General features: G+C 39.6%; 1 protein-coding gene across 1 annotated transcript; it reads left to right on the top strand.

Moving 5' to 3' along the window:
* Positions 1-387: 387 nt before the first annotated feature.
* On the top strand, positions 388-732 carry ACRALDRAFT_211971 (uncharacterized protein; the record flags this gene model as incomplete). The annotated part of the gene is made up of 3 exons (XM_071023809.1): positions 388-462; positions 547-591; positions 640-732. The coding sequence occupies 3 exons, from the start codon at positions 388-390 to the stop codon at positions 730-732; spliced, it is 213 nt and encodes a 70-aa protein (XP_070874269.1).
* Positions 733-12,081: the final 11,349 nt, after the last annotated feature.

Genomic DNA, 12,081 nt, shown 5'->3' with positions numbered 1-12,081 from the left:
ACGTGACGTCCTAACGATATGGCACTGGGTTCCGAACCACCCCTCTATAATAGGTAATCTACCGCCCGTAGCCCGAGCCGAAGTAGTAGTCGGAAGAGCCGCTACCGCGGTAGAAGTACGACTCTATAGAAGAGTCCCGCCGCCCGGTATATTCCTATTCGCCTAATTAGGTGTTATTCCTATAGTCAGGATAGTCACTGTCGGCGTATATACTCGAAGGAGAGCCCTGTTAGCTCTGTGATCCGGAAGAGCTCCCGTGATAGCTCCGCGCTTTAGAAGAACTGGCGCGTTAGTTCCGTTAATCCCGTGGCAAAGAGCTCCCGTGCTAGCTCCCCTGCCTCCACCGATTCCGTGGCACCGGTTCCGAAGAGTCCTCCCGTGGACTCTATGACAAAGGAACCTACCGTTGCCGCTGCCGCTGCCACTGCCCCTCCCGCCGTTCCTTTAGTCCAGAGTCCTCCCGTGGACTCTATAAAGGAGAAGAAGACGCCTACCGTTCCTGTGGTGGAAAAGAGTCCTCCCGTGGACTCTACCGTTCCGCCGTAGAGCTCCTATGCTAGCTCTGCCGCCCCCGCCGTGAAGAAGAGCCCCGTTGGCTCTATGGTTCCGAAGAGTCCTCCCGTGGACTCTTTGACGAAGGAACCTGCCGTTACCGCCGCCACCGCCCCTCCTATTCCTCTGATCCAGAGTGCCCCCTTGGACTCCCCTGCTCCTACCGTTCCTGTCGATTAGTCTTTCCGCCTGCCTCTAGGCTTAGAAGACGAAATATAAGTATATATCGATAAGTATACGGTAGAGGACGAAGAAGAGGAGCGGCGATATAATATAGGCCTGCCTCCTGCCGTGGAATCCGGTCCCGATCTATTCGTTAACCTCTTTACCCGCCTACCTAAATAGACGGCTTTTTTTTTACCCGATAGCTTCGAAAATCCTTATCTATAGTGGTATATAGGCTATTATAGTCTATTAAGCCGGCTATAGATCGAAGATATATTCGGTAGCTCCCTTAAAAAGGAAGTTAAGATAGTAGAGATATAAGCTTTATAGTAGGTGATTAACGTGATAGAAGCAGAGGTATAGCGGAAGCAGGGCCTTTATAATTAGGCTTTAACGTAATCGTTTTTAGGAGATGAAGATGTTCGTGAAGTTATAAGAGCTTTGTCTAGTTCTTAACGGCTATTAACGTCTTCTTCTTTTTAGGTGGACTTACCTCTAGGGCCGAGGGATTTTTCCTTACTATCTTCCTCCTCCCTCCTTTCCCTTTTTCCCCTTTCCTTTTCCCGCCTCCTTTCCCTCTGCCTAATTAGGGTAACAGAATCGTTTTCGGAAGCAGAAGTCGTTCGTGGAGTCCGTGGGAGCTTTCCTAGTTCCTGACGGGGGCCGCGTTCATGGGTTCGACTCTAGGGCCGCCTTTCCTTTAGATTACGCCCCGGGGCCGGTTTTTTTTTTCCTAAAGCTCCTCCGTTAACCTAATCAGGACCTTTTTATTATTTTGTTTTTGGGTTATTTAAAAGCTGCCCTCGAGGGGGACCTCTTTATATAGCTTTAGGGCCGATGGATATAGAGTCCTGCCCTCCCCCGATTCCACCCTGCCCGCCTCTATTCTTTTCTTTTTATAGAAAGCTATACGCGCAGGAGCTTCTTTATATAGCTTTAGGGCCGATAGATAACTAGGCCTCGGGCCTAGCCTATAAGTCTATAGGAGCCTGCCGATTTTTCACGGATTTTTTAGCTTTTCTACCCAGCACTTTACCTTTTCCTTAGACTATATCTTTTATAGTTCTTCACCGTTTCTTTTGCTCGTAACTATATTAGCCTAATTAGAAGAAGAGTAATCGAACGACTCCGATTTCGATTGATTTGGCCTGCTGGTTATTGACTTATAGTCGGTTGGTTTGGTGATACGCGTTGGATATCTTCCCCCCGAAGAAGACCACGTGCCACTAATCCCGCCTACTCTTTTTGGATCTTAATCCTGCCTGCCGTTTTCTGCCGGTAGAGTCACCACGAGCTTTTTCTTTATTCTTCCTCTTTTTCTTACTCTTTCTACTACTCTTTTTTTCCCCGATACCTTTATTCCTCTGATCGGCCCGAGCCTAATCCACCTGCCTATAGTTAATCCGATTAATCCAGTTAATCACGATTAATCCTGCTCTTCTTCCTATTCCTTCGAGACCCGGTTCCGTTCTTCGCCTACCGACTCTACGAATAAACCGATAAACCGACCTGCCTTCCTATATGCCGTGCCACGCCACGAAAAGATCCGACCTGCGTGCTTTATATATACGAACCCGAAGTGGACTGCCTGCCTTAATCTGGGTAGTAGAAAGAGATAGATATACTCTACATCGCTTAGTTCTGCGTTTTGCGTCGTTAATCTTTTACTAGGGCCGCCGCCTATTTACTGCCGCCGCAGCCGCGTTGCCTTATTCCTTATACGGAACCGAATAGGCCGCCGCCGCCTACCCTGTGTATGCGTTCGTCGTCACGGTCTTCTTAAAGACTATACTAGGGCCGCCGGCTATTTACCGCCGCCCACTACCACTGCCGCCGCCGCGTTGCTTATTCCTTTTACGGAACCGAGGAAGCCGCCGCCGCCGCCTGGCTTACGTACGAAGGACCTGCGAGGTCACCCCTACGTTTATAAAGTCACCGTCCTTCGAGCCTGCGTCTTCGAGAGACGTCTTTAGGAATACGTGCGCGAGGAAAAGAAGGATAGCTTATAGATGCCCTGATTAGGGCAATAGAGATATATTTGGGACGGTTATTGTTTGTGTTTGTGTTAAAATTATTAAGACCACGAGGCGTGGCTTGATAATTTGGGGCCGATTATAGAGGGGCAGACTCGTGTTCCGGGTCTGGACGTTATAGATATCACGTGACCACGTACACGGTCCCAGAGATCTGGTCCTGTATACGGCTATTCTTCGGAATAGACCCACTATATCTAGCTAGCTTTTTGTCCGATCTTTCACGATCATCACCTATCACCTATTATAATCACAATTTATATTATCCTTCCTTTTTCGGGTATCTAGACGATCCAGAAGAGCCGACCGTAGGCCCGCCTGCCTATCTAGCTATTCGTTCCCCTGATCGGACCACTGCCGACCCCTCTAGAGGCCCGGCGACCGTTTCCTCGGGACCCGTTTAGCTCTAGATATGGACCCGTGACGAGCCTGACCCTTCCTTTCGGCTAGCCTATTAGTTGGTTGTTTGTTTTGGCCCTAGCGGAGCCGTTCTGTATAGTAACAGCTTCGCCTTTCTTTAGTAACCGAGAGGATCGGCGAGTAGGCGTATAGGATTCACCTTCCTGCGTAGTATATAAGGATACACGATATATTCCCGGTATCCTTATTAAAACCGTGGAAGGACTAAGTAGCCGTGGAGCTATTAGCGAAGGATCTCCCGCTTCTAGAGGAGGAGTAAGATAAATAGGAGGTAGAAGATATCGTTAATTATAAGGAAGAATAAGAGAAAATATTCTACCTCGTAAAGTAGGCGGGTTAGCTGGTAGAATATAATACCTAGGAACTAGAGGACTACCTAGAAAACGCTTTAGGGATCCGGAAAAGATACTAGAAGTATAAAAAGCATATATATAAAAAGTAGGACGACTATAAGATAGTATAAGGCGCTAAAGGGTTATCGGATATAAGAATAAAAACTTAATTATAGGCTATAATAACCTTTTTCTTATAGTAACTTAATAAATAGGGTTAATACCCCGACTAGCCCTAAAACTCTAAAACTATTAGTATAAAGTTTAACGCTATTATAGGCGATTACTACCAGCGAATACTTAGCGAATAAAAAAAATGATTAATTATTAAACCTATAAAAAGAATCGTCGAAGTTACCGGATAACGAAGCGCCGGATGTATAACGCTAACGGTTAGGCCGGAAGGGGCCCGGAATACCCTCGGCGTCCCTATTAGTATCGATAATAGCCCCCGAAGACGCGGCGGAAGAGTGGCGACGAGGAGTACGAACGCGGCGCAGGGGGGGCTTATTATCGTCGTCGTCGATAACGAATTTATTAGCCTAAGGGCCGGGGGGCGCGGAATAGTCGACGTTGCTAGAAGAACCGGCCTGGTTCTAGGTAGGCGGGGCGCGGGGAGCCTAAGCGCGACGAGGAGCCGCGGGGCGGCCGGCGAAATAACGACCTAAAAGAGGACGGCGCGGGACCTTAACTACCGCTACTAGGTTAGCGAGACCAGGGAGAGACAGGAAAGCCTTTATACCTTCCTAGTAAGCCTTATCGGGATATTCGTAGCGATATATTATCCGTAAATCGGTAATATAACGGTAAAGGGATATAACGTTACGTAAGTCGTCCTTACGCAGAGGGCGAATCTGGTTTAAAAGGACTATAGTACCGTTATTAGAGATATAGCCGAGGCGGTGTATAAAGTCCAGGGCTATAACCGAATAAAGGGATACGACTTCGTTTAAAAGAAGTTACCGATTCTATTAACCTATTAGCTAAGTATCGCTAAATACTCGGCGAAAAATAACTTATAGCTATAATAGGTAAATCACGATTACCTCGGAGAATAACTACACCGAACTATTTATAAGTAATAGATATACGCGCGTAAGCACGCTACTATTCGATTAGCGTTAAGAGAGCATCCCGATCCAGGATTTGCTTACTGCACTTCTAGAGTAGCTAAGTAGCTTCTAGCAGGAACTCGGGAATCTAATAATTTTTTTCTTTTTAGTAACTAAAGACCACGGAACGCTAAGATATCGTCGAACTTACGGCGGAATATTATTATTAATCGCGGGCGTAACTAATATAGCGGCTAGCGCTAGTAACGCTATCGGACTTATTAAAATACTCGATCTTAATATACCGACCCAAGCTAGTAATATAACGCTAATAGGGTGCCTTATTATGACGTGAAGCTGTGATTAACCGAACCGAGCTGTAGAGATACAATAGATTGCCTTGATTCCACACTTCAGGCTCGTAGGAGGCTAAGCTATATATAGGCTATGCCTCGGCTATATACAACCAATAGGAATCCCGTTCCAGTAGCCTGTTTCATCCATAAGCCACACCTGCTCTAACCCCGCGTCGGCTCCTTTGCTAAAGGGGGATATATCCCGGGTACGAATAGTAATAGTACGCTTAGAGGGTATCTTAGGTATTAGTTAGGGGTTAATAATAGGATTTAAAATTAATAAGTTTTTGGAACTCTTAATAGTCGTTATACCCGTAAACTACTAGAATAAATCAAATATTATAGGTTTTATGTAAGGAGTAAAGGGAGTAGTTAAGACTGTAATAATAATAGATTACGAAGTTAACCTAATAGGGGGGGGGCATAATTATAAGATTATTCGTTAAGCCCCTTTACTTAGAGCTTAACCGGAAACGCCCTACTTAAGGACTAGTAACTACCTTCCCTAGGACCTATACTAGGCAGCCTAAGGCTTAAAGAGACTAAGTCTTAGGCCAGCTTAATAGTCTCGAACTATAACTCGGTATCGTATATTCCTATAGTTCACTATATAACTAGTTCCAGTCCTGTAACGCATTCCTCAACGTCTCTAAGGCCCCTTCTAAATCCCTTAAACGAGTTATCTCTGAAAATAGACTATTAGGCTAGGAGATAAATGGGTGCGAGGAGCGTGCGTACGACTATTTTAGTCGGTCACCTCTACGTATTAGGGATAGAATATAGGAGAGAAAAACCGAGCTAGACGAGGCTATAACGATAGCTTAAGAGGTATAACTATATAAGGATTTAAGTCTCATCGAGAAGGCGAGTAATAAGCGATCGGACACCGGTTATAAAAGGACTCTATTAAACTTCTAGCCTTCGGATAATCGCTTTAGTCGGGGGAGCACTCCGGCGATAAGTCGGCGTATGCCCGCCGATATAGGTAAGACCAGGGACTCGTTAAAGCGGGCGGCCTTAATAGCTTAAAAGGCCTTAGGCTGGGCCCTAAAGCCTTCGTAAGTATAGGGTATACGCGTATTTATTAGTAAGTGCTATAATCATAGCAAAAATCATTACTATTTTAAGGACTATTATAGTAATAAGTAATAATGGATAACCGATAATAGGGCGGCGAAGAATTATGCCTGTGGTAGTAATATACACGCTATATATAATAACCTTGAGAATAATATTCGGGTTAAGGGACTCTATTCGCTAGGAAACGAGTCGGCGTAAACGGGGGGGCCGAACCTATGCCCGATAACCGGCTAGCGATCGCTATAAAGGAGGCAATAAGATTAATAGCGATAATAATCTGTTACAGGAAGGAGATTAAGTCTAGCATGAATTTAGTTATAAATATATAAGTATATATTATTAGCCCGGCGTTAAGAAAAAACCTAGGGTTAAAAGCACTCTTAGAGGTTAAGACTCTGGAGGTCGAGGGCTTTAATACTAGCCTGGCGATAGTCCGCGGAATATAAGGCTAGCTTTTTATTTACTGGATATAAAGGGACGGCCACGACTATTAAAGAGGGTTTTTCTATATACGGATCGACCTAAGAGTACCGGATAATCACTATTCTCGAATAATAATATAGGTTAAGAAAGTATTATTATTAATACGGCTCGCCGAATATTCGTTTATAGACCGATTTCTATAATAGATCCCGAGCTACAGGCTTACGAGGGTATTAAGAAACGAGTAAAGGTATATATAATATATATAGCTACCGCTACTACTATTATACCGGGTACGCCGGATATAAGTATTCCGTTTATAGATAACGATAAGGTAATATACGGACTGTTGATATTATACTCATAATAAGTAATAATTATAATAATCATAAGTATAATATCTAAGTCAAAATAAACAAGATATAGTTATAACTATATAACTAGACGTCTACTTTATAACCAGCTTAAGCTATACGATAATACTATATATATTATACGTGTATATATACTTGGCTTAAAATATATATTATATAAATATACTAGGCATTGTAAATACGATATCTTAGTTATTACTTAAGCTAATAACGTGGCGTGATAACCGTCGCGTAGGCTATTAACATAGGAGTTGCCACCCAATCTTTCAGGGTCTTTTGCCAGCCCCGGATCCAGGAAGAAATCCCAGAAGTCAGTTCTTTACATATAACTACACGTTCGCGTAATAAGCAGTAATCCTACGGATCTACGAATTCAATAGTTATTTACTTAATTTTCCTCTCTTCCGCGCGTATAGCCTACTACTCGTAGCCTAATCTATTAAAAGGTTATAAGCCCGGGTTAGCAAAGAAGGAAATCTACTCTTTTCTACCCTTTTATTCTATTTAAAATACCAAAAAGACTCGCGCCTTTTTAGGCCACGCAAAAATACTAAAAAGACTCCTACCTGCCTTTTCAGGCCGTCCCTTTATCCTCCCCCGGTCGCAGATCCTTATCTCCGACTATACGAAATCCCTTTATCTCCCGGAGATAGCTAATCGAATCGAACCGTTTATACCGATACCACGGTTTAAAGCTCTTTATTCTTCCTAATACGGTCGCCAAGAGCTATGCTAAGTTCTTTATTCCTGTTCCGGAAGAACTACACAATCGGAATAAGACTCTTTTCACGATTAGATATACTATTCCTTTATTTTACGAAGGGCTTTTTAAAAAAGAAGAAAAATAACGAATACGTGGATTAAATATACAGGCTCTTATAACTGCTCCACGAATAATAGCTATAATAATTAAGCCACCTAACCTACCGCGCTGCCTATAATAACAGGATATTATAACGTGGTATATAAGCTTTTAGCAAAAAGTCCGCCTATGGAAATCCTGTTATTCGCTTAGTATAAGCATCGCTTTTCTTCGCGCTACGAGATCTATAAATAGCTTTACCGTTTAAACCCACTTTTAGACCCACTTTTCGAAGCTAGGCTAATCAGAATCAGACCTTTAGCTTAGTATTCTTTATTTCTATCCTTTATCGATAACGCAATAAAGAAAAAGCAATAAAGAAAATAATAAAAATAAATCGTTAAATAATCCAGTTAATTCTAACTTAAATAAATAATAAAAAATATCGTTCTGCTACTTAAAAATGGCTTGATAAGAGACTAGTAAAGAAATTTCAGTCCGGAAGCTCCAGGGCAGCATAGACTATCAAAACTAGACTATAGGAATACACGCTTACTTTACTCGTAAAGGAAAATATATTAAAGACGTTGTAAAGCCCCTTCTAGTAAATCCTTCTATAAAACAGAAGGAGGAGTCTCTGAAGGTAGCTAGAGATATACTCCCTGCTTTTGTAGACGTCCCTTAACTCAGGTTTAAGGAATAAACGAAGCTTCTAAAGTATAGGATAAACTAAAGGATTTATATAAAGTAAAGGGATTCTAGGCCGACTATAGCGTCCTAACTTCTTTTTTTAACCTCTCGCCTTTAGAATTCCCTAATCTCGAAGCGTATTTATATAAAATATAAGAGAGACTGCTTACCTTAAATCAAAGAGGTATATCCTTTTCTAATAAGGTAGTCTTTGCCTGGATTCTTAATAGTCTCGATAAGAGGTACGAATCCATAATAGGATAAATAACTTAAGCTCTCGGTCACGATATTACTAGTTATATACTAGATAGATTAATAGCGGAATTAATAGACGCTTTAAGAAAGGTCGATTACCCGTCGAATACCCTCCTTATATAAGGTTTAGAATTATAGAAAAATATAAAGAAACCCTAGAAGAAGACTAAGGGTTTATTCTGTAAGAACTATAAGAAGCCTGGCTATACGCCGACTAACTACTATTTTCTCTATCCTAAAAAAGCACTTAAGAACTAGGTAATAAAGGATAATTTAGGATTAAAGAAAAATCCCCAGAATAGGGTAAATAAATCCTAGTCCTCTTAAAAGGATAAGGAAAAGAAAGGAGGAAAGACGAGTCTTTCTCGAAAAGAAAAACGTATAATAAACCTCGTACTAAAGGCTAAGGAATAGCACGCCTTAGATACGTCTTTAGAAGAGGAGAACGACGAGTCTGCTGTGGTTAATATGATTTTAGATTAATAGATTTAGTAGGAGGATTAGCCCTAGGAAAAAGAAAAAGAATAGGAAGACGATAATTAAGATAAAGAGGCCGGCGTTATTTTTAAAGACGTCCTCCCTCCTCCGTTTCCTTTTCTAGACCGTCCGAATCCTTTTATATAGGATTTAATAGATATGGATCAGGTATTTATTATCTCTTTTAAAAATAAAGATATAAATAATACTAACCTTAATATAGAGTAGTTAGTGGAAAAGATTTATAAAAAATAAGCAGAAAATAGTATTAAATTAGATCTGAATTTCTATGTAAATAGCGGGGCTATAGTGTATATTATTATGAATAAAAGACTCTTTTCTACTTATAATTCTAAAAAGAGAACTATTTGTTAGGGTTAGGTAAAGGAAATAAAGATATAAGATAAAGGAGACTGCGTTATAAAACTCAGGGATACTAGAAAGCTTCTGCTTTTAAAAGAGTGCCTTTATATACCAGAAATAGGCACGAATATTATTAGTCTCTTTTATCTTAATAGTAAAGCTCGCGGTCTTACTAGAAACAAAAAGCTCTTATTATTTAATAATAAAGAGCCCCTCTTTCTTTATATAACGGCTCTGCTTTATAACGGGCTGTACTAGGCTGTAGCACGGGTATTATCGTATAGGGGGGCTAAGTCTCTAAAAGTAAATACAATAAATACAAGGAAAATACCAAAGAAACAGCCAGGAGACTTAACTAGAATAAAGAGGTTTCAAAGGTTTAAAGAACAAGTTTTAAAGAAACTAAATAAACAAAGAAAGGGGTTAGTTAAACCTTAACAAAGAAATAATATAACAAAGAAACCTTAACCTCTTTAACCTCTTTAACCTTAAGAAGAGCTTTATAAACAAAGAGACCGTAATAACCGTCGAAGGACTACCTCTATAACTAAGAACACAACGCTATGGCATAACAGGATGGGTTATATTAACCCTGTTACCTTAGAAAGTCTCTATACTAATACTCTTTAAAAAGAATATAATATAACTAACGAAGAGTTAACTAAAATACAGAGCTATAACGCCTATAAGAGAAGTAAGGCTATTATACTTACGAATAAAGATTTAGTTAATAAATATTAAGACTTTTCCTATTTAGAAAAGGTTTATATAGATCTTTATGGACCGATCGAACCTCTTTTTTATAATAAAAAGCGCTGGATTTTATTTATACTAGACCGCTCTACCCGGTTCCTGTGGGCATAACTACTCTTAGATAAGTCTGAAATAACGGTAGTAATAGCTATAAAAGATTGGAAAGCTTAGGTGGAAAATAATAATAATAATAAATATCACTTTTTTATTAAAGAAGTAGATATAGACGGTGGAAAAGAATTTAATGACGCCTCTTTTTAACGCCTCTTTAAAGCTATAAAACATAATATAAAGCCACCGTACACACATAAAGCTTAAGGCTATATTAAAAGAATTATAAGGACTATAATAGAAAAGCTTCGAGCTCTTCTTTTCCACTTAAGGCTACCTAGATACCTTTAGGGTGAAGCTATTCTCTTAGCTATTTATATATATAACAGATCACCTAATTCAGCTCTTAAATACAAGAGTCCCTATAAGCTTTTATAAGGTCAGAAACCTAATATTAATAATATACGGGTTTAGGGTTCTATTATTTATTATAAAAACAACGACCCGAATATAAAGAAACTAGATATAAGAGCATTTCGAGGTGCTTTAATAGGTTTTAATAACTATAACTATAGGGTTTATAATCCAGTAACTAGAAAGACTGGTTGGTTTCGAGACGTTTATGTCTTAGAGAATTAGTTTCTTTACTCTTCTTCGGATAATTATAATAATAACTATACGCCTAAAAACGAATATAATAATAACCTCCCTCCTTATATTAATACTTAGGCATATAATCAGGTTTCTAACCGCGGGCCTTATTAACCTGTTAAGTATAATAAAGGAATCACTTTTAGTAAATTACCGGTTAATTTTATAAAATATACCTTCGCGTATTTCGAAACGTTCTGTTAAGTCTATTTAACCTGAAGAAGAGAATAATAATCATAGACGAAAGAGTCTACGGGCAGCGGGTTATAAGGTTCCAGCTATTAATAATAATAATAATAATATAAACCATAGCCCGGCTAATAATAATAATAGTAGCCAAAGTACCAGGCTAGAAGTCCAAATACCTTTAGAACCATTAAAACCGGACTATAAGGATTTAATATCCTATAATAATAGTACGCACTTACTATATTATATAAAAGATACTATACTTAGAAACCTATAGTTTTAAGAAAATCCCCTATTTCTTTTAACTATAAATTCGATTAACGAACCAGCTACCTATAAACAGGCTATAAACTGCCAATATAAAGATAAATAAATAGATGCGATGGTAGCAGAAATATTAGAACTCGAAAAGAGGAAGACCTAGGACTTAATAAGTATAAAAAATACGCCTAATAATTATAATAAAATAAAAGAAGACTACCACGTACTGGGAGGTCATTGGGTCTTTAGAATTAAATATAATAGCTCTGGCGAAGCTATTTAATATAAGACTCGGTGGGTTATTCAGGGGCTTAATCAGGTTCTAGGTCTTAATTATCTAGAAACCTTTTTAACTACCTGCCGGCTAAAAAGCTATAAACTAGCTTTAATACTAGGCGTATTACACGGCTAGAAATTCAGGCAGTTCGACGTTAAAAACGCTTTCGTTTATACCGACATAGATACCCTGATATACGCTATATAACCTATAGGCTTCGAGAAAGAAGAGGGTTTAGAAAGTAATAATATAATACTCTGCAAGCTTAATAAAGCTTTATCCAGGTTAAAACAAAGTCCTAGACTCTGGTATAATTACCTGGTTAAGATATTATCTAAGCTAGGTTACCGGGTCTCTTAATACGATAACGGACTTTTTACTTTTTATAAATATAATAAAGTTAAAAGAATAGAAGAACGAGCTATTCTTTTGTGCCACGTTAACGATATAGTGGCTCTGAGCCCTTCTAAGAACACTTTAGATTATTTCTTTAAGGAGATGTCTAAAGATATAACACTTAAAGAC

The sequence above is a fragment of the Sodiomyces alcalophilus genome, assembly GCF_042370955.1.
Source record: "Sodiomyces alcalophilus JCM 7366 unplaced genomic scaffold ACRALscaffold_5, whole genome shotgun sequence".
Lineage (NCBI taxonomy): Eukaryota > Fungi > Ascomycota > Sordariomycetes > Glomerellales > Plectosphaerellaceae > Sodiomyces > Sodiomyces alcalophilus.
Note: the sequence above shows the minus strand (reverse complement) of the source record. Positions and strands in the feature narration are given on the sequence as shown.